Source organism: Typopeltis vanoorti, chromosome 22 (genome assembly GCF_054136105.1).
Source record: "Typopeltis vanoorti isolate ZY-2024b chromosome 22, IOZ_Tvanoo_1.0, whole genome shotgun sequence".
NCBI lineage: Eukaryota > Metazoa > Arthropoda > Arachnida > Uropygi > Thelyphonidae > Typopeltis > Typopeltis vanoorti.
The window spans coordinates 24,520,027-24,543,778 of NC_143570.1; the positions used below are offsets into that span (position 1 = coordinate 24,520,027).

A 23,752-nucleotide genomic window follows, 5' to 3' on the forward strand; every position below is an offset into this window, starting at 1 on the left:
AGAAATGCTAACGACTGTCGATATAGCTATATGACAACTCCCGCTTTCTTTATGAAGTAAGGAGCAACTTTAACTGCGTAAAAGAAGGCTTTGTAGATTTCTAAATCTTCACATGTGAAATATCCAGATAACTTTCTTAAGTTGCCCTGGTATTGCACAATGGATAGAGAGAGAGAATCGGGCAAAAACACTCTCCCACTTGCTCGCGATTCCTGGGTTTAATACATCACTGAAACTAAAGCACCCATGGTTCCCGGGAGTCACGGCACTTTAGTTTCAATGGCGCAAACTAGTTTGTCTTTTAGGAAATAAAGGATTAAAGAAAAAAGTACCAACGTATAAAACCCCACCACCTATAGTAGAATTTACTGAATAGAGAGAAGCAATCCAGGGGAAAAATAAGCACTTGGTCCTATTAATATGTTTAATACAAGTAAAACCATAATGTTACAAGGAATTGATTGTCATACTTTAGGACCATGTGAATTTTTTTAAAAATTTTTTTATTACGGACCATGTTTATTAAGTTCCTGGGTTTGCCAAGCTAAAGTTCTTTTAAGGCCAATTTTACTGCTTCTGATCCTGCCTACTTTTCAAGAAATAATGAAAATCTATTTAGCTTATTTCCAGATGATTTCAAGGGGGTTCTTTAGAACGGTTTCAGGATTGAAACCGTTCTAAAGAACCCCCTTGAAATCATCTAAAGAAAGGTTTTCTTTGATTTGTAGAAATTCTTGGTCATCGGTATGTGTTAATGAAATATTCAACCTTAAAAATAGATTCAAATTCGTTCTCAAGACTTAGAATTGTGTCGTAATTTGAAGAAAAAACAAGAACTCATATCCCCAGAAAGTTATTTCTTTTTTTCCCTTCTACGTGTTAGGCCTACTGGCCTGTTACAGAGCTATCTTAAGCCCTTCTAAGTCGTACCCGTCTAGACGATAGGGTTGACTACTCTGCCTCCCGGTATATTCTATGGCTGTAGCTGTGTGTGTGTGTTCATGGGACCTGTTTGTGGGAGGAAAAACCCCAGATAAACTGGGGAGAAAAAGCCTACTGTCCACGCCCAAGACCGATTAACTTGGCTAAGTCTGAGAAAGATCCTCAAGTTCCCGTCGACGACGGTATTCGAACCCAGGATACCCCTTTCCCAGGCATATGCTTGCGAAGCGCATAGCCACTACGCTAACCGCACGGACACCAAGTTATTTTACAGACAGAAATATTAACATCAGTGAATTAAAGTCGACAATCCAGACAGGAAGTGACGCCATGTGCCATCCATCACAATGCGCATGCCCCGTGGACGTATCCTTTATAACAGTGATACCGGCATTTAGTGAGCAGCTATGTATATAAATGTTATGAATGACCGCACTGTCATACGCTGTTTATAAGATGCCAAACAGCATAGTTAGTAGCGAGTGATGTTTCTTGCGGGTCTGTAAGACATAATACTAAGAGATACACAGCAGGTCACGACATGAACCATTTTTAAAAGCAAATAAGTTTTTTTTTTTATTATTTTTTTTTTTATGAACATGGAGTCCCTCTTAGATTAACTCTGACCTCGGGAGGTGTCGGTCTAATGACTACGCCACGTGCGATCATTATGGGAAATTTATGATTCCATCAAACGACCAAATGCTTGTCACTCCCTCTGGTGACCTAACGACAAAACTGTGCTATTTATTTACAGCCCATATGGCTTCTTAACTCAGTCAGACGGATGGCTGTAATTTGTCAGTGGAATTGCCTACAAAATGATCGGTCGCACTTGAAGTGGCTGGAAAGTCGACGGAGATGAAAAGGAACGGTTTGGGGGCGGAAGGTTAAACTATGAACTGTTAAGCAAGAATTTTTTTTTTTTTCCTTCTCAATGAAGATGCGGCCGACATTCCGAACTCCGTAGCGGCTAAAAGGACACGACAGCTGCACATAATTTCCCCCCCCCCCATGAAGTGAGGTAGGTTTGTTTACAATGGACATTCGATGACCTTTACGACCTTATGAAGAATTTCGGCGGGTGTCTGAAGAGCCGAAAAAGTTTCCCCTTAGGAAACATCTGTGAGAAGTCCCGACTACAGTTAGGACAATGGGATCGAAGTTTAAATAGTGGTCCCAACTCGAACCAAGAGTCTAATATTAAAAAACATTGGAGTAAGCAAAAAAAAAAAAAAAAAGTGTTGCAATGAACAGATATATTTAAACAATTCTTATTGATAGATTATGAGAAATTAGCAGACACCTTTCTGGTACTAATAGAAAACACAGAAAAAAAGGTTTCAATTATTTCACGTCAAAATTCCAAAACACGCGATGGCAAACAAGCAGAGCAGTGGTTTTAGCTCTGTACGAAACAAATCATGACAGGAAGTGACGTATGGATCTAAATGACGTAGCCAAGATAAAGGCACTCTACTGGAGTCAAATAACTAATTATTTTCAATTATCTGAACAGGTTTAAAAAAACTGAACACGTAAAAAAAAGGTTTATATTTTAGTTTATCGGATATTTTGAAAAAGCAAGCTCGTGTCATTCTGCATCGCTTTCTGGTTTGATTTCTATCGTGGAACGAAAGGCAATTTCTCAAGGGCTGTCCATAGTGTCATCTCGTAAGAAGATGACAGGATTTTCTCTTTTCAAGGAATTCTCAGTTTTTTTTTTGTTTTTTTTTCGTGAAAATCAGCCAAAAGCACATGCAGCTGTTAACAGCCATATTATAATCGCCTTGTAGTCTAAGTGGCTTTGGTGTAATCTAAACTAGGCTATTGTTTTCAATTACTCTTTCATTGTTCCGAATATATGAAAAATTATTTCAACAAGACTAACGATGTGTCCCTCTCCTGCCCACACAAACTTTCGGAACAACTTGACTACCGAACAAACTATATGTGGGACCATCTGTCAACCGTCACTGTTAGCCTATTGTGGCTCTCCTTACAATCACTCGAATAACGTTTATTATCGTATCTTTAAGTCAGTGTCATCTGCATGAAAATTCTATTTTAATTGTCCTAGATAGGTGTGGTCTACTTATTCAGTTTGTTAGGAATAAATAAAACGTTTTGGCCCTCCTTATTGCTTTTAACTATAGTAAATATTTTACAAGTAATAATAAAACCATAATAGCCTATAAGGAAGACAACTATGCATGTGTGGGTGGGTGGGATCACGAGTAGTGGCATCTAGCGGCGTATTTCTGCGTGTATATTTATTTGCTGTAAAAGTATTATTAGTATTCTTCCGGGCAGTCGATGTTTTAGTAAGAACGTGAATTGTTAAGCCTAGCACAAAACTGTAAGGACGAAACAGGCACTTAATGAATTCACCACTCAAAAACTGGATTTCAAGTTACCGTATCATCAATTTGTATACAAACACTTTGGTAACTATAAGAATTAAAAAAAAAAAAAAAAGTCAGCTTGGAAGTAAGACTTTGCAAATCACTTTCAAAATCCAATTTCAAATGCTCTGCAATCGATCCAATAAAACAGGAGCGCCCTCTAGCGTAAAATATAAGTAAAATCCCTTAATTACATCCAAGCAATTGCTTGAGTTATATGAGGGGTGTAAATAACTAATATGAATTTAATGCTCAATAACCGTCCTTGCAAATCCTTGGCACGCTTGGTCGATTTTCTGTTCCGACACTCCAGCAACACCCAGGCGCAATTTACTAGCCCATTTCTCCCCCCCCCTCCTCCCGTCTGTCCCTCGGATAGAGCTAGAAACTAGTCAGCATGGCCGGCAGTTCCGACATTAATAAACAGCTGTCCCAACAAGGATAGTGTGCCCTTTCAAGTGACGTAACTCCGGTCATTTATCACACAATAATGTTCCCGCCGTTTAGGAGTTTAAAATCGGCTGTCTCCATTCCAAGTCACGATCGACTATTGTGACGGTCGGAGACGATCCTAAATTGTGCCCTTCGTTCTATTCAAAACAGTAAAAAAAGGTAAAAAAAAAATTACTTTCTAACCGTGTGACCTGGTTGTTTAGGGACTTGGTTTGTTCTTCCTCGTGTCAGCTCACTGGACATAATAGTTGCTTGATAGATGTCTGGTGGAATTCCTCTGTTTCCACCTTGTGTAAATAGGGATGACAGATTGTGTAATGCGGGACCTCGTTGTGAGCTGTTTTCACTAAAATCCTCATCGATTATGTGTACTAGAAAAAGGGACCAATTGTTGACAGCAGAGGTCTTTTGGAAAACGTAAAAGAGCGTGGCGCTGCCATCGCTTTCAACTTCAAATCCTTTCAGATTATCTTCACAATACGATCCCAAATATTTTATAGTATTTGTTTTCCCTCTTCATCCTTTCTTTCAATACTAAATAAAACAACACTCGTATAAACCAAAGAAATAACACACTTAATTAAAAAAAACGAATTTTAAGTCGCTGGAATATTTTCGTTTTTTGCCGTAAAGCCGAAAACGACAGACGAAATCAAACAGTGGCGAATCGCAGGCAACTTATCCCCCCTCCGCAACTATGGGTTTAAATAATTAAAAGAGAAAGTTCGATAGTGCATTTGATTGCCGAGTACTCGACGTCAGGTGAGGTAGCACATGTTTGAGTGAATATACTGCATGCCTTATCGCCTTAAACCACCATCTCCATCTACAGCCCGTCATACAAAGAGTAACCAAAGGTTTCTTTGACAGCACGCTCCTAGCACAACTTTGACAACATACTTATGGTAGCTATTGATAGAACATGTGCATCGACGAGTGCAACACGCCATTAGGACAGTCTTGGGTCAGCTCACATGTGCCGTTGCCATGGAGATTTCCATGGTTTATTCATTCACCATCCGAAGCCCCACTTGAATAGCCAGCAGGCAATGCTGGGTGTACGGCCGTGGCTTCATCATGATCTGAAGCAACCGAGTCGTGGACATCGTATTCCTTCAGCTTTGATGAGTGCGGGCCAAGTTGCTTCTATCGGGATAATACACGATCCCAAACATCTACCCAACGATGTACGATAAGCTACTAAAAAGGCACAACGAATAGCAGAAAGCTGAGATTTATAAAATGTCTGACACAAAAAGGTCACGATTTTGGAACTGTTCCCACACCGTCATTTGACATTCTCAAGCTTCCGTCGGTGATTTACTCACTACACTTAATCCGTAACTTTAACTCCCCATTACGGAGTGCATTTGAACAAAGAAAATGAGAATGTGAGGGGGGGGGGGGGTCAAGAAAACGATATCAGATTTAGAAGTGTAGCCAACCTTCACAAAGGTACACCTGTAATAGCGGAAGAAACAAATTCACACGACCCCTTAACTTCCGACGATATTGGTTCACAGAATGAGAATTTTTTTTCCCCTAGTATTTATTTCCCTCAGCGTAACCAGGGGTAAATATGTTTATATGTATTGGGTAGAGGGGTGGTTGACCTACAATTCATCATGTGGAGTGACATACACAGTGAACAGAAAGCAATCACCTTTACCTACAAAATTCAACCGAGAAGGGAGGTCAGAGGTCACGATCCGTTTCTGATCAGTCTTCGTCAGATAATTTGCGGCTATTTGTGGGAAGGAAAGAAAGAGAAACGGATTTTTTTTTTTTTTTTTTTTTTTTTATGTGACAAACCGCTTGTCTCACATTTCCTATCTGGTAGTACTATACTCAATGAAGGGGATGCTGATTTAATTAGGCCGGGGATCAGAAACCCCTTATGGAAAGAATAGTAAAAAAGAGAAAAAGTAAGTTTGGCTAAATATTACGTTGATGGAAATCTGAGTATTCAGAGAATTAAATCCATACAGAATGAAATTCAAATGTATTTGTATGCATTTTTCATCAAAAACAAATAAAGCTATATTTCACCATTTTTAACGTGAACTGAAAACATACCTTGTTTTTTTTTTTCGGTTGAAATTTTCCTAATGACTAGTTAATACAGATGCGTAGAGTTATTTCTCTTGTATATTCTTCAACTTCGTTCATCATTATCAGTTTATCGTAGACCGAAGCAATAACAATGATCAATTAAATATCACAACCATTCCAAACAGGACAATGAAAGACACACGCAAACACCACTAGAAGAATGAATGTCAGTTTCACCAAGTGGTTCTACTGCACGCTTGCGATGCATAACATTTGACTCTTTTGTAGGGAGGTAAGGATGGAACAACAAATAGAAAAACTCTGTCCAAGTTCCCTTTATCTCGGATAACGTTAACCAAGTAGATAGTCTTAAGGATTGCTAATTTGCCTTTTCGATAAAAAAAAAAGGCAAATTATTCTTAGGGCTTTTTACAAGGTAATGTTTGTTTCGTTCGAAATAAACAGTAAGTTAAGGGTAAACAATGAATTTTTTTTTTTAAACTACAGATTTTTTTTTGTGTTTTGTTTTTACGTGTTGTGAAGAGCATAAAAGAAACTAATGAAATATCCAACCAACATAATGAGTCATTGTATCAAGAGCCAAACGATACATTACTATGATAACAACGCATACATCTTATTACAAATTTCATTTACGCCTTTTTCCAATCCTTGCATTGCAATTGCAAGAACTGATCAACCCATTGCTTGTAGCAAGTAAATAATAGAAAGTTCAGCAGAATTGACAGACTAGAAAATTTTCTCATGTTTATTGTAAAAATGACAGATACATCCCATTCACTGGTCTAATATTACTAGGCTCTTAACCCAGGCCAATAAATTAACACTTTAATTTCTTAGCCAGACTTTCACAAAGTCATTACGTCATTGCTAACAATTACTTTTTAACTTTTTTTTTTGTTGTTGTTGGTGTTTTTTTTTTCCTCTAACGTGAAGCATAGTCATTGTGAGTCTCGTAGCCTGCATCTAGTCGGGTTCTTCAGTGACGCTAGCGGCCTCTATTTGCTAATTACAGTAGTAACGTCTTGGACGTGTGAAGAATTGTGCATTTGCCCTTTGAGGGTTATAGGAAATCCCTCTGTTGCCCGTATTGCTATGCGGGTCATGTGATTTAGCACAAGGTTCTCTATCAAGACAAGTCCCTCGTGTGAATCTACGGAATTAGCTAAGGAGTTTTACAAGGTTGTGTTTCTCATCAGTGGACGAAACCGTTGGCCAGCTGGTATTGTTGGGCGTCCACGATGACGCTGGTGTAGCCAGGCTGTTGAAGGACAACGTTTCGCGGCAGATCGACGCCATCACAGGGTAGAGTTGTTGGCATCCCATTAAGACCACAGAACTGTTTGTCGCCGTCGGCCGCGTATGAATCTATGGAATTACGGTCGCACTCCTGCATGATTAAGTACTTGTCTCCGAGATTTGTCACGTCTTCTGCAACATGTCTCTGGTTATCGCAATAACCTGAGACGCTATAGAAGTCCGCTGGTGTGCACGGCACATTTTTACAGAACTGTCTTGAATCGCACGCGATGTTTTTGAACACTGCTGTCCTGTCGTAGTCCTGACTGTGATACGCTGTTTGGTTCTCACAAGACTGACTGATGTTTGCCCGTTGGTGACGAGAGTCGCCAGCAGAGGGCGCACTGTGGATGATGACGGATTTGTAGTTGCTGACGTGGCCACTTGGGGGCACTGTCTGCTGTAAGGCACTAGCCATGGAGCTGAGTTGTCTGGTTTTTTCTTCGTGACTAAGCATTGCAATGCTTCCGTTGGGGTTGGGAGTCGGCGAGTTCGACTTCGCTAGGGGAGAGGAGCTTTCGACCACACTGTCGCTGTGACTGTCACACGGTGACCTTTGCAGGTCTCCAGGGATGCCATGAAATCCATCGAGGTCTGATTCCGATATGGTGGAATCGGAATGGTTGCTGTAGGAACCGGAGTGGTACAGAGAATTTCTTCCTGCGTCGTGGGCACTGTTATTTCTGGGGGTGAGGTGGTCGCGAACGTATGCACAAGCGTCGACCGTGGGTGACGGACCGCAGTGAAGCTGAATTTGAGAACGTCCGGCGTGGTTCTGTACAAGGGTCGGGTCCTCCATTTCTGGCGTAGACGTGTTCGAAGGGTTGGAACACTGCGAGTAGCCAGGGAAATTGCCAACGTCCGTCCTGGTGATGAAGCGTTCCTCTTGATCCGGATAGAGCATGCGATCGTCAGCAGACACAGTCAGGCGCGGCTGGTTGTAGGGAAGAAAACCGCCATCCGGCAGCAGTCCCATAGCCACATGATAAGGCTGCTTGGCACTGACGGAGTAGCAGCGTTCGTCCTGATAGTGGACCGTTGAGAAGGCTGGGTGCTGCAGCGCTAACGAGGCGTCGTAGAGGTTGGCATCGAACATGTCTGTCCTATAGTCGAGGGGCTCCACGCCTGGATACGGAGGCCTCCGGCACTTGCTCTTTCCGGTTCGCAGTTTACCTCCAGAAGTCTGTCCGACAGCGGGAGTGCCGTCGCTAGGAAACGCAGACTCATTCTTGTTCTCCAACTGGTCCACCTGCAGTTGGAGGTTCTTGGCTTCCAGTTCGCTGTAAGGAAAATGAAAAAAAAAAAAGGCTGTTAAATGGCACGAACTTGCATCTTGAGATTCAGACTTAAACATCACATGGATTGTTTCAGGAAAAAAAAAAAAACTTAAAATGTGTACACGTGTGAGAATATTTTCATGCTCCTTTTCCCACTTCTCCATTTTTATTTATTTATTTTTTTCTTTCCCCGTCTCTAAGAAACCATCAATTAGGAAGTAGTGATTCAATTTTGATTTTTTATTCAATCCTGAGCGAGTAAAAAATGCTCACTCAGGATTGATTAAGACGATCATATGAAGAGTGAAAAGCGTCGAGTAAAACGAATACGACAGACAGCATGTAAAAAAAAAGTTTAATATTCATCATTAAAAGACATTAGCTTGCACATGTAATTATCATACAAATATAAACTTATGGTGCGGACCATCCTTCACTTTTAAAGACTAACCTTTATTAACCACTTTCAAAACACGAAGTCCTCAGCTATGCCCACTCCTAGTTATCTAACCACTCAATAAAACTGTTCAATCCTCTTTTAGCAAGTCTTACTCCCCATAATTCAACCTTCTTATTTGGTTTCATACATTTTCTCTTGAAAATCGTTACAAGCATGTCTAGAAGATGATCCACGTTGCTAGAAATATAATTTACATAAAACCTGCCCCACATTGAAGAGTCATACTATTGAAACATAGCTCATTATTAAGTTTAAGTTTGCAAGGAAGTGTAAATGTCTGTAAAATACGACGTACACACGCGCTTTTCTCATCCTCTTATATATCACCGTTTTATATTCTTCCGCAGTGTGAATGTCGGCCACTTGATTTACGTTAAGATGTCACCAATGAGTAAAGGTACACACTGTGAACATTTAAACTAAGACATTTTGGTTTACATCTTGTTTAATTTATTTCCAGCCACGTACTCGGTCATCATTGACATCAGGTTTAGAACTAATGCAACAATTTCTCTCAGTCTACAAGCAAACGAACGATTCAAATAACAGTTAAGGTCATCTTAAGATTTCTATTTAGTATACTTTAAGATTTTGAATTAATGTTTATTGAAATCGTTTTGGAATAGCATTTCTCGTCGGAATATTAAAAACATTATCTTTAAATGATTCGATACCAACTCTTTTTCTTTTTAACTTTGAAGAAACATCCGAAGATTATTTCGGATGACGAATCCTACCTATACATTTCTAGATTTTTCGGTTTTCCTTTTGAGGATTCTTAAGAACATTACTCTCGCTGTGGTTTCCTTGGCCTTTGTTCCCAGATTTAGAGATGTCAATATCAGTCAGACAACCAACCTCCCAACGTCTACGACATTGCATACATATGATGGTATGCGATGGAATCCTTCTCTAGAGATCCAACATAGTCTTTCGCAACCCGCCCCAGGTCTCTAGCAAGGCTGCAATGTAACAACTGATATGAAAATCATCTACACCAAGCATACGAAATCTGTAGGTTTCCGAGATCTTCAGGTCACAGAACATTCCGCCCCCCTTTTTTAAGTGGGTGTTGCCTTTATTGCTTTGATGCTAAAATGTTTGGTTTCGGGATATTGCACACAAGCGATGGACGAGATCGCTGACCTAAAAACTTTTGCAAACATTCGTGTCACACGAATTGAAACCCAGCTGGTCAGTAGCAAAGCGGAAGTGCTTTCCTCTCGACCACCCAGGTCGGCAACATATACTGTGCATAAATACACTGAAATTAGGCATAGGTTTACGCTTTAGATGGAGTCGATTATCATATGAATACAAAACAAGCTTCAAAAATGTAATGGGTCATTAATGTAATTTGAACAATGACATGAAAGAAAATGTGCACGTGTTTGCTATGTTTGAAGGAAATGGATAATGATTACAAGCAACGAATACTTAGTTTAGCTATAAATACTGTTACAACTTGAACATCGCATAAACCTTTAATCTATCAGTAAATCATTTACAGCTTTCAGCACATACAAACCACGTGTATAACGTGCATATAGCAGCATTCAATGTTCGAAATATTCCGCTTTTGCCTCGAAGTCTGTGAGGCTACATATCGATGGCGGACACACAAATTAAGGCAGAACATGAAGAATACGAAGGCATTGATTGACCTTACCAAATAATTGATGGTGTTAAGTCATTGAAACAGTAATTTTGAGACATTGTTGCAAATGATGACAATTTACAGATCATCACTCCTCTTAATGTAATGTTGTTGGATTGTCAGAGATTACTAAATGAGTATCATCTCAAGCTATCGACTTTGAATTGCAAAATGTTCAAAATTACTGTTTCAATGACTTCTATTAAAATGCACCGAAAAACAAAAATATTAAGTGATTCACTTAATTTCAGTGCTTACCTGAGGACGTAATTCACACTGACGATGCAGTGTGGACGAGATGATCGACTGTTGTGGACAATGGTGGCATAACTCTGCATCCAAACCCAGCCTCCATCTTTGGTAAGAAACCGGTAGTACCTAGTCGTCACTTGACCTTTTAGTAGCACTGAAAAAGGAAAGGAAAGAATCAAATATAATCACACTGCTTGGCTAGAGGGAATGAATGAGGAATTAACAAACATTCATTTGAAGCTAAGATTAGAAGTCATAGAACAGCAGCGCAAATGGGAATGCTCAAACATTTTATCGAAAATATTTAATAGAATTAAAACCACCTCTTCATCAAGTCAAACTTTAGGTTTTGAAAAGTAAAATAAAAGAGTCTTATTTTATTTATTATAATTTAGAATTTGAATATACATCTCAACGAATCAAAAAGTTGATAAGTGAATATATACTCACGTGTGTGATGGGAGTACCGCATGTGTAAACTGTCACTCCCATGAATATAATGGTACAAAGTTTTTTCTATTAGGTCTTGAGGTTCGTATCCTGTCAACTGGGCCACACTACAGACAAAAATATGCTTCTAAATAACGTCATTCACACTTATCGTAATTAGAAATTAGACAGGAATCGTGAACAAAAGAAACTGTTAGTGAGAGTTGAAAGACGATCTAGACAAGAATCTTACCGTGCATCCAGGAAGATGAGCTTCAGGTCCAGACTGGCCCGGAACATAAACATGTTGCTGTACATTTTGATTTCGGTGATAGCACTCGGTGGTAGAGAATGTCCTACAGCGACCAATCCCATGTTCTGGTAACACCCATCATAAGGAGCTACATCCATGGAGTAATGTTTCACTTTTAGATAACCACTGCAGTGAATCACCTGTTGTAAAATATACACACATATACATCCGATATTTATAAATGTTAAACAAAATGAGTAGCTAATCTCCGTAACTTTAATTTCATTTCTTCTTGGGCTTTTTAACTACAATTTTTAACTATCGCTCCATGGATGTTTGTTATTATCTTCAGGTGAAATTTGAAATTCAGCGCCCAGCACGAAACCACAGAGATGATACAAAATATAAACAATATTCTTAGCCCCCCCCACACACACCCAAGATTAAATTTACAACATTTCGTGGAAGATAGTCGCATATACATATTACGAGAAAGATTGTTTTGTGTATGATGTACGAAATTCATAGAAGGGTCATGTCCGTTGATTTCGATGTGTATTTTTTTAAAGAAATTGCATACCTTATATCCACCAGAAGTGAGACCAGCGTTCCGCTTTGCAAGGACACATTTCATTCTGAGGAAAAACGAACGTTCGATTTCGAAATCTGAAAAAAAAAAAAAATAAAATAAAATAAAATAAACAAGAGTTTAAAGAATCAGAGATAAAATTTAAGAAGTAAAATTAGCGTTTTGAAATGAAACTCTTATAGTTAATTTATTACTACTTTGTTAAAATTCATTATTTATTCCAGTATTTTAAAGGAATTAATTGTTATGTGTGTGTGTGTCATATATATATATATATATATATACATATACAGGTGATCCTCGTATAACGCGGATATTAGGTTCCGTAGAAATACCGCGTTATATAAATCGCGTTATGCGAGACTCCGATCACATAGAAAAAGTAGGGTTAGGTTCCGAAATCGTTTTTTTTTTTTAATTATATAAATAATGACATACCCAACAAAAATATTTTTTTATTTAATTCATGTAATTCATGTAAGTTAAGAAAACCTATAAACTATGAAACAAATACATAGTATAAACGTGTAAAATTACAAATTTTACGTAAACTTCATTGCACAGAATGCATAAATGTTTTAGGCAAAATAAAATAGTGCATATTTTAACCGTCATCACTCTCTTCAAAACGAACATTTCGTGGATGTTCTTTATTGACGAGTGGCCGGACGTCGTCATCACTTGAAATCTCTTGGACATCATTTGTATAATTCTCGTTGCATACTTCGGCTGGTTTAGTTATCAAGAAGTCAGTAATAAACCTTGCTTACCACTCTGCTGCAATTTTTTATTAAGTTCATAATATGGAGCCAAGCAAATATCCAATTGTCTCGTGAATTTTCTGGAGCGCTCCATTAAGGGATCATTATCCGTAAAATAACTTCCTAACGTTCTTGCCAAGTCCAATCCTTCTGGTAATTCTTTAAACTGAATTCTTTAATAGATTCATCACAATCAGAATCTTCAGCAGAACTTTCCCTCCATTTGGTTGGACGTCATCTATTAATTGTATACCAGTTCCTCCTTATTTAAATCTATTTCCCCGTGAATTAATTCACTTATTTCGTTTTCAACCATATCGCAAAAGTCCTCTAAGTGACCATTACTATAAAAATAATTTTTTTACATAAAAAAAGCATTACATATTGTATGTAACTCAGAAGAAAATAAGATTAACACACTTATGATTTTTAATACGCTTTCATGGCAGAAAACGAAGATAATATTCAATAATAAACACTTTATACGGTAAACAATTGACGTGCATGCGTGCTAAAGGGTATTTCCCCTAATATAAATTCGCTACTTATAACTACATCCACGAGACACAAATTTCACGAAGATAAAATTTGATTTTAAAGACGCACGGTGAAAAAAATATGAAAAGATGAACGGTTACTACAATTTGTAGACCGCGTTATATCGAAACCGCGTTATACGAGGGTTACCTGTATATATATATATATATATATATATATATATATATTATTATTATTATTATTATTAAGAGAGACCTCCAGGGAGTCAGGGACTCATCGAGGGAGGCCACATACTACACGCACCAGCTATCATACTTATTCTTGAATTCATTCACACTACTTGCACTCACAACATCCAATGGCAATCTATTCTAATCACGCACCACTCTACGAGAGAAAAATACAGCCCTCACCCCCCCCCCTTTCTTAGCGGCCTTCATTCTTAGCTACCAAGGATGCCCTCTCGTCCTTTTCCCACCCTCCATAAATTGAAAAATCCCATCAATTGAAATCCTGTATGACCCTTTCAGCAGTTTGTAAGTCTCAATCATATCACCCCCCCCTCTTTCTCCTGTTTGCTAGTGTCTGCAGTCTACAAATTCTCAATCTGTCTTCATAATCAGTATCCCACCCTCCTGATATCATTTTTAACACTCTCCTTTGCACTCCCTCCAATATATCAGAATCACAACGGAAACCAGACCAGACCTGCGCACAATAATCCATGTGAGGGCTTCTCAAGGCCTTATAAAGAGGCAAAATGACAACCTTATCTTTACACGGGAACGTTCGTTTCAGCATTGCAATTATCTTTTGAGTTATATTTGCAATGTTTACTACATGGCCCCTGAACTTCAACTTCCTATCTACTAACACTCCAAGATCCTCACCCTGATCAGTTTCTTCTAGCATAATTCCCCCAATATAATACGACATTGGATATCTAATCACGCCAAAGTGCATGACTTTGCATTTAATGACATTGAACTGACACCCATTTTACCATGCACATAATTCCAGCCCATTCAAATCATTCTGCAAGTACTGCATATCAGCATCATTCCTGATTTAGCAATATTTGCATCATCACTAAATAGCTGTATGTTACCTGTCAAATCTTTCCCAATGTCATTAATGTAAAGATTGAATAACAGTGGACTAAACACTGATCCTTGTGATACACCACTGGTTACCTTAAATCTTGCAGACTCACATTTTTCGTATACCACTTTTGGATATCTGTCAGTCACCCATCCTCTTATCCACGTTAATATTTTATAATCCAAACCCATATTCTCCAATTTATGTAACAGTCTTGCATGATGTATTCTGTCAAAAGTCTTAGCAAAATCTAAAAGTATCATGGTGTACCGTTCTCCTTGTCTAGTTCAACGGTAACATTGTTATAGAATGTGAGCAAGTTGCTAAACATGACCTTCCCTTAGTAAAGCCATGTTGCTCATTGCAAAGTTGAGATTCACTGTCAACCCATTTCTGAATACTACTAACCAATATTTCCAAAATATTCACCACCACCACCACCACTCCTGAGATACTAATTGGTCGATAGTTGGATACATCAGTCTTTGCACCACCCTTGTGCAATGGAATTACCATACATTCTTTCATTCCTGCGGCAGCTTCCCTGTTCTGAGACTCATATTAAACAGCCTGATCAAAGGAACAGCCAGTTAAGCGGAACACTTTTAGCACACATGCTGGTATCCCATCAATTGCTGAATTCTTATTCAGTTTGTGCAACAGCTCTAATACCTCGTCCTCATACACCTGAGTTTCTTCATCCAGTGAAGAGGTAGCAGTGAGCTCAATGTCGCGTACACCAGGTTGATAGCTTTTAACAAAATGGGCACTCATTAGTTGAACAACCTCTTCTGCATCTGTAACCCTCACGCCATCTGCATTTAGAAGAATTATTCTTTCATATTCATTCTTTCTTTTACTTGCAGCATACCGACAGAATCCTTGTGGCTTGTCTGTAGCACGCAGAGCCTGTTTCTTTTCACACTCAGACTTTGCTTTCCGTACAACAGTTGCGACTATTCTAGCTTGCGGGTTATAATTTTAATAACGGACATCATCGTTATGCACACGGTGTTCTTTCCACATCATCATTTTCTTACAGATCTCTTGCTTAATTAGATTACACATCCATTTGATCCTACTCTATTTATTCTTCGAACTCTCGGGACACATTCTGATATCGCATCATTTAAGTATTGTTTAAATGCTTCCCATGCACTGTCGATATTCTTCCCATCCAGTAACCGATCCCATTCCACTGAACTCAGTATTCTCCTCAGTTCGTCATAATTTCCTGCTTTTGCAGTTCAGCATGTAACCTCTTCTGAATGGAACATTCATAAACAGTCATTTCCCAAGTGCATGAGCACTGTCACTAAATGGAGGCAGAATAGTTACATTTTTAACTGAAACGCCCCCTGACACTATAATCAAATCTAACACTCTTTGACCTCGAGATCCTTCTGTCACATGCTGCTTGAGGAAGTTGTCCCACGACAGCTCAATAAACGCATTTTCATTCTTCTCATGAGATTCTACTGCTACCAAATCAATATTTGGATAATTAAAGTCTCTCATTATGATTACTCTTTTCGTGCTCATCTCTTCTATTTGGTGATGCATTTCTTCATCACTAGCAACCGATCTTCCAGATCTGTAACAACACCCCACTATGTAATTGATCTTGTTAGATTCCACATCACACTAGATAGCTTCAAACTCACTGCCACATGAAATACTGTTAGGAGCAGTACTACGATCATAGGTCTCAACTCTAACTGGATTCAAGTCATCCGATATCATTAGCAGCACATCCCCTCCTATAGGTACAGTATAATACTGTACCTATGACACTCGATACCAGTTAGTATGTCCGATTGTGATGGCCAGGTTTCACTAATGCCTACAATCTGAGGTTCCAACATATTGACTAAGGCAACAAACTCTACCCCTTTGTTTCTGATACTCCTAGCATTCGTGTACAGACATAATAATCTACTTGCATGTTCTTTTGTATACTCTTGTCTGCAGTCTGTATGACACAGTTGGACAACTTGCGGATCTCTATTCTTCTCTAATGCCTTATACATGTAGATATCTTTGCACAAGTTTGATGGGTCCGAACCGGACGAACACAAAGTCGAAATCGTTCTCTCCTCGTCAACATTTCCATGAAAGCCCATTCCCGTCATTAACACAGTTATATATAACATTGTCGCTCTCAGTGTTAGCACTGACTCTCTGTGTTAGGTCTCATACCAGTTATTAGTTTTTCTAGACTCCTGATATATTATTATTATTATTATTATTATTATTATTATTATTATTATTATTATTATTATTAAAATGTTTACAGAAAACAGAATCTTTTAAAGTGACCTACTGACCACCTTGTGTGACGTGGTTGTGCGGTAAAGGAAGTTGAAGTGTCAACACAGCAGTCATCTCATCATGGTCCGTCGGATGAATATATTCATATATACTATTCCCTGTAAGTTCAACCTAAAGAGATGAAGATAACAGAGAAGAATAGATTTATTAGAAGCAATACAGACTTCAGTATATTTACATTTCAGAAATTGATTCATCACAAATATTTTATACGCATAATACCAAGTTATACCTTAATGCAAGGGTTAATGCAGGCGCTCATGTACAGGAGAGGGAAAAAGTATTACCTGGGATAAACCTAGATGGACTGATGCAGTTTCCGAAATGTACATTATCTTTCCATCTGGAGCCACAACAAAAACGAATCCATCCAATGTCTAACAAGAAGAATAGAAGAAAATGCATTCTATTAATAATATCCAATTAATATCTTTTTTTCTTATTAAAAATAAAACAAAATAAACTTAATTCTAAGATTTAAGTGATCCATACTGGTCAATTGGTGAAATATGTATAGGAGTTGTACATATCTAAATAATATAATGTGTTTTTTTAGAAAAAAGTTACAACAATTAATATACTTTATAACCAGTACCGTCGACAGGGTGTAGCATAGAGGCAGCCTGCCTCATGGCACAGCTTAATTAAGGGCGCTCGTTGATCCATATTGAAGTAGGCGCCATATTAGGGCAACAAGATATTTTACAATATCTGATGTAGATGCAATAGATTTATTTGAAGAATTAAAAATTCTCTCAAAAGTAATACAAGAGAAAGTGGTCCTCACCAAATTTTATCATATATATATATAACCAAAATCTTGTGGAAATTTATCCCACCGTAACCACCGCCCTAAGGATATTGTTAGCAATTCCTGTTAGCCTACGCTAACAAGAACGGAAAGACGTTTTTCCAAGCTTAAACTGATTAAAAATTATTTGCGAACAGCAATGACCCAAGAAAGATTGGTTGGTCTAGCAACTATAATCGACAGAGGCGGACATAGCTTATAATTTAAATTTAGAAGAGCTTATAAACAGTTTTATTGTGCGATATCCCCGTAGAGCAAACATTTAATTAATATTATTATGTAATCGTTTTGCATTAATGTTTCTCTTGGAATAAAAACAAAATAGCAATTGGAGATTTTCTTATATTTTTGTCTCATAATCTATCAGGGGCGATATTTAATTGTTTGCCTCAGGGCGCGATCTAATCTGGCGGCGTCCCTGTTTATAACTATTAATCTTTTTAACTTCGTTTTCTCCACCAGTTAGAAAAAATGTAGAATATCCTTTACTCTCTAAAATATGCCTTTTTTTAGGTTTTAACTATTCTTGGGGACTCATAAGAGGTACGTCTTTATGCACAGCTTTCGCTACTAAATGGAAACACTGGCTTGAATAAATAAATATTTAAATCTGGATGATAAACAGTTCACGTCAATATAATTAAGGCAGTTCAGACATCGCTTAAAATGTATATAAAACAAGCAATACCAGGCAATGATCGGTGTGTGATTTGAAAGACGAAGCGGTGATTTAGAAAAGAACCGATTCCTTAGGGGTTGCGACCCAAATCATTAATTTCGGAGATTAGATATTTAAATAGAGAGTAATAGGAGATAAAAAAATAAATAAATAAATGAACACTGCAGAGTTTCGAAGTTGGGAAAGTTTTCTTGAAAAGCAGTTTGTTATTGTCAACAGACTATACTTCTATTCATCTAGAAAATCTTCATTTTTGATAGAGCCGTCACATCTTTGTTGAGTGCACCAATAACTTGGCGTTCGAAGATAAATTGAAGCCATTGTTATGTGCATCGTCACGGCCGAAACTCATCTATCCCAACAATTCTGTCTTCGGGTAAAAGCTGTGTATGCTCTCTTCATGAACTTAATGCATCACATCCCTACTGGGATATTTATGGCCTTTGGTAATAAAGCACGCTGATCAGTCGCCAATGTCGGGTGCCCTTTGACACTTAATCTTGATCATGGCAACACAAACAAAGGGTACACCTACCTGCACCGGCATCTCTTGGAGGATGTAATCTTGCGTCACGTGTAGGCAATCGAACGTAACTCAATGGTCATCGATGGAAACGGAAGAAGAGAGGAAAGGTTGGGGGGGGGGGGGAAGAGGAAGTGCACCGCCCTCACCCAAGTGACTTTCCATTGCAATGTTCATTTGCATTAAGTACTCGGAATGCGAGAGCACGTGCCCACTGACGATGACGGATTGATGTTTCCGTTTGCATCGGTATAAACTTTATAGACGCATTGCCGATGAGAAAGGCCGAGCAGTTTGTCTCTCATCGAGGATGGAAGAAACGAATATATTAAAAAAGCTTTCGCACGTTGCTAGAGACAAATGGGAGGGAGATTAGTTGGAGGAAAGCTGTTGATCTTTGTGCACAGTTCGTGATTCCAGGAAAGTTTGGAGAATTCGCTTGGAATTGGCGATTTCTTGAAAGACAAATCAAAAGATTGGTGACTTGGCCCGTTACGTAATGTTAAGTGTTAATAACTTGAATCGTTATTTGTTGAATTCCACACGCTAAAGACTTTTATACACTAAATTAATTCGTCACAAAGAAAAGGAATGAGAAGTTAAAGAGAAATCTGACAGAAAGAAAGCAAACTAATTATAAAAAGAATCACATATTTCAATTTAAGAGGTTAAAGTTTAAAAGTTTCTTAACAGTGATTTAATGAAGTCAGATTACACACTTCGTTTTCGCTAATTCAAAATTTACCATTCAGACGTCAGTTTAAAATTATGTAGAGATTTAATGGGAAGGAAAAGGGCTGTTGAGTTGGGGTTATATAACACGATCTGATCATAAACTATAGAGGCCAACTTGGTTTCTCTCGATAAACCGGTAGTCTTTTATGTGTATAGAGATAGGGACGTATTTGGAATTAGTAAATGAAGTCACTTTCATTATGTTGATTCAATGGTTGTACTCGTAGGTCATCTTTTGAAAGTTAATGTGTTGTCTCACTGAAATTCACATCGTTCGTGATCATTAAGCTTTGTGTAAAAATTTCGACAAGATATAAGAGAAATTGGAATCAATGCAAATTGATTTGGAAAATACGCTATTAAGGTTTTCATAAAATTATCACAGCCTTCGAGAATTTGCAAATCTTCGTAAAGAATATTTAAAGAAATTTCATGTTTGGATGATAATTTATAGCCTATTATTAGCGATAACTTTCTCACGATTCAGTAATTGGTCTCAAATTATGACTCATGAGAGATATTTCGATCTACGTTGAAAAATCTTTCATGAGCCAGAATTTGAAAGCCGGAGATGTTGAAAAGATTTGAAAGTGACCTTGGAGTTTCTGTAAGAGACCTGAAAGAGATGCCGCTTTGAATGAAATTTCAGATCAAAAGAGATTACCGGATGACAGTTTCCACTGGATATGAACCCATCTGGAAGACAGTATAACTGTTCACTTTTACAATTATCTAATTTATTTCATTTATTCGTATGGAGTTTCCTCCCTTTTTCTCCTCCGTCCCTATTGGAGCGAGTTGAGCCCCCCTCATGGAGGATTAAGTATTTATGGCTGTAAATCCTTGTGTGTTCACGGGGTCGGTTTGCTTGTTTGTGGGATGAAAAACCCAAGATAAACTGAGGGAAAAAACCCTGCTGTTCACGCCCAAGACCGGCTAACTTGGCTATGGCTGAGGAAGATCCTTGATATCCTCACGTCGTCGACGGGAATCGAACCTAGGACACTCCTTCCCCAGGCATATGGTTGCAAAGCGCAAAGCCACTAGGCTAACCGCACGGACATTATTTAATTACTTAGATTAACTACTTGGTCCAATATTTAGGAAATGTATGAAGTGAAAACATGTAGTACAGAATGAATTGTGATCACATAAAATTAATAAGTAAAAGGAACGTGGAAAGACGCGATAAAAGCGCCGATTTTTTGTTCTAAGATTTTCAAAAATCTTCTGTATGAAATGAATTCTCTAAACTTTACTTAAAGTAAAACTTTATCTAAGTTTTAATCTGATTCCATCGTCTTCTTAGAGCACCCTGTATCAATTTTAATATTTTTAGGAGGAGACAGGATACTATATCATTGGCTTTTATCGGTGAAGCACATTTTGAATAGAAGTTCGAGTTGAAAATGTCTAAAAGAAAAGGCATACATAGGACTTTTTGTAGTAGTTGATATAATAAAATACAACATTAAAAGCTTCTGGCGATGGCATGATTTTCTTAAGTTTTATGGATGAGAAGTCATGGAAAGGTGACACAAACTAAAATCATGATGATCTGATTTTCGATAGTAACGTTTCCTTAAAGTTAGGAATGATATGTATCTCCTACGCAAATTTCATAAGCACACAATAACAATGTTGCTTTTCTCCATAGGAATTCAATCAGTTACTCTAAACTTATGAAATCCGATTTAAAAAAAAACGCATTGTAAGTTTTATTTTGACGAGAAAGTGAAGCATATCATTAGGAACAAAATTACGGATGAAATTTGCACTAAAGTAGGTGACTTACGCGTAAAAAGAAATAATAATAATAATAATTAGAAAATTATTTGCTTATTCCGCTTCACTCCACTGGGAGGGAACATAATGGCCTCATTAGTAAATTTAAAATAATATTAGTCAATAGTTGGGGTGCTAATTTTCTTTTTGAGTACACATTGCAAAAACCAGAAGCCTTTCTTGCTAAAGGCTTTGGTGGTTACAGGAAAAATGGATTGACTTTTGATTGGCATTTGTCTTGTATATGTTCGTATGAGAGATAGAAAGAGAGAGACCTGTTTTTAAACTAATATCAGCAAATTTTCATATTAGAAACTGAATGTTAGAATAACTGGAGCGTAAAAAAGCGAATACGGAAGTCAACTGTGGTACATAAGTTTTATTAGCAACTGGATAAATGTCACTAGGATTTGAAGACCTCTTGAGACTATTCGAGATTCTTCTGATTCTTTTTAAGTGGAAAAATCACGGAAGACACTCGAATACCTTTAGTTGGTAAAGCATAAATTGCGTAAATCGTCAATTTAGGAGTGGAGAAAAACACGTAGAAAACTTACTAAAAGTTTGCTAAAAACTTATTTAAGCTTCTAGATGACTTTTGCAAGCGATCTGAAGGCTTACTTCAACGTGGGTTGCAGCCAAATTTCCTATTTCTGACTATTTCAGAATAGTTTCGCATTTATAATTTGAATCGTTTCAACTATTTCGGAATTTAGTAGAGGCATAAAAAAAACAAATTGAAATATTTCATACAAACATGAAGTGATATGTTTTATTTTAAATATCAACAGTTCTGGATTTTTTTTATTTATTTTTGAAACCAAGCTATGAAAGACGATAAGTTTGAAATAAAGATTTTTATCCTTATGAGAATCGTTTCAATTATTCAATCAGAGCAAGTGTTTGAATTAAAGATTAAAAACTAACAAATAAACAAAGAGTTCGTTCTTGTGATTTTTCTTCTGGTTTTCTTCTGACCTTTTACGTAACTGATATCGATTTAATTTGTCTCTATTGCAATGTTCAAACATCAGATCGAGCTCAGTAGGCGAAGCTTGCATTATTATTATTATATCACACCTCCAGGGAGTCCAAAGACTCATCGAGAGAGGGCATTAACTCTACAATTCTTCGTCTCACTACTCCACCAACCTTCATTATCTAACACCAACGCCATCTACTGCCGACTACTGCTTTCACAGACAATCACAAACATCCATGCCCACGGCGGGATTCAAACCCGCAGCCTTTTGGCTGGAGAACGGATACGCTAAGTACTCGGCCAACCAGGCCGGCAACAATAACATTAAGTTTTTTTTTTCTTTTTTCTTTTTTTTTTTGATCCAATGATCCAATCGACTTAAAAAGCATCAGTTTTATAGTCGATTTTTCTGAGCTTGAGGTTAAAAACCGGAGTTTTCGCGAGTTAAAAAAAACAACAATAAACATGATTGCTTACACTAAAGATTGACAAACTAGGACACATGCAGAAAAAAAAGCCTAGAAAAAGTTTCTCTTGTCGTCGACGGGAATCAAACGAATAACGTTCTTTCTTTCTGACAATCTAGCATTACAGAACAGAAGCACTTCCAGAAGAAAAAGAAAAATCAATACTAAATTATTATGTGGCACTGAAAAGAGAACTAAAATTATTTTAACATACCTGCTAAGAATTTTTAACCCGGTTTGCAAAAACATAATGACAAACTGGTTGAAAAATATTTATATAAAGTCAAACCATCAACGACGTGAGTGCGTTCAAATATTGCAGCCCATAAATATGAATTGAAACTACTTATTATGAAGCTTAAATAGACGGATCGACCAGCCGCGTCTAAATAAATAAATAAATAAAAACCTCGGCGGATCAGGGTGTTATCGGCTGACTTGTAATTTCTGTCACATGGTCGTTATGCATATGTGAGCAATCTTCTGTATGAAGCTATTGCGAAGTGTGTAGCACTTGAAATCCCAGTTAAAAATATGTAGCAAAATAACTTTTAGAATTCCAAATACGTAAAATTTTGTATGGATTTTGTATATTTTAAATGGATCACAGAATATACTTTATCCTTTCCTTCTATTTTCTTCGAATACCTTCGTATTCCCTTAATTTTGGATAGATGGTACCGTTTACCATACATAATCGCTTTTCACTTGAAATTCACTTCCTCTCCATATAACAAAACGTTGTTGGGATTTATAGCCAAAGAAACTAAGGTGGAAGCCGCGTGTTCTTTTGGCCGGTTTGCGGGATGGGGAAAAAAAAAACGGAATTTCCGGAGGTAAACTCCCCGCCTCCATATGAAACAGTCCAACTCACCTTTTGATCAAGAACCCTTATGAAGATTCTTCGCGTTCTAGAGAAGAATCTTTATAAGGTTTTTTTTTTTTCATCCAATCCAGGTCTTTCCAACCAAGGGGTATCATCGGTATCGA

General features: G+C 37.7%; 1 protein-coding gene across 2 annotated transcripts in view; it reads right to left on the minus strand.

Annotated features, from left to right (window-relative positions):
• Positions 1-6,662: 6,662 nt before the first annotated feature.
• sim (bHLH transcription factor single-minded) overlaps positions 6,663-23,752 on the minus strand; it is a 79,009-nt gene continuing 61,919 nt past the window's right edge. The window contains exons 3-9 of one of the 2 annotated variants that reach the window (XM_090412104.1): positions 17,068-17,157; positions 16,780-16,891; positions 12,081-12,166; positions 11,501-11,700; positions 11,269-11,375; positions 10,825-10,972; positions 6,663-8,452 (exon numbers count right to left, since the gene is read on the minus strand). In XM_090412104.1, the coding sequence (XP_090268230.1) occupies positions 7,069-8,452; positions 10,825-10,972; positions 11,269-11,375; positions 11,501-11,700; positions 12,081-12,166; positions 16,780-16,891; positions 17,068-17,157 (2,127 nt within the window). In that variant the 3' untranslated portion in view covers positions 6,663-7,068. Of the gene's footprint in view, positions 8,453-10,824; positions 10,973-11,268; positions 11,376-11,500; positions 11,701-12,080; positions 12,167-16,776; positions 16,892-17,067; positions 17,158-23,752 lie in introns of both variants that reach the window. The other variant, XM_090412103.1, reaches the window with a different exon arrangement.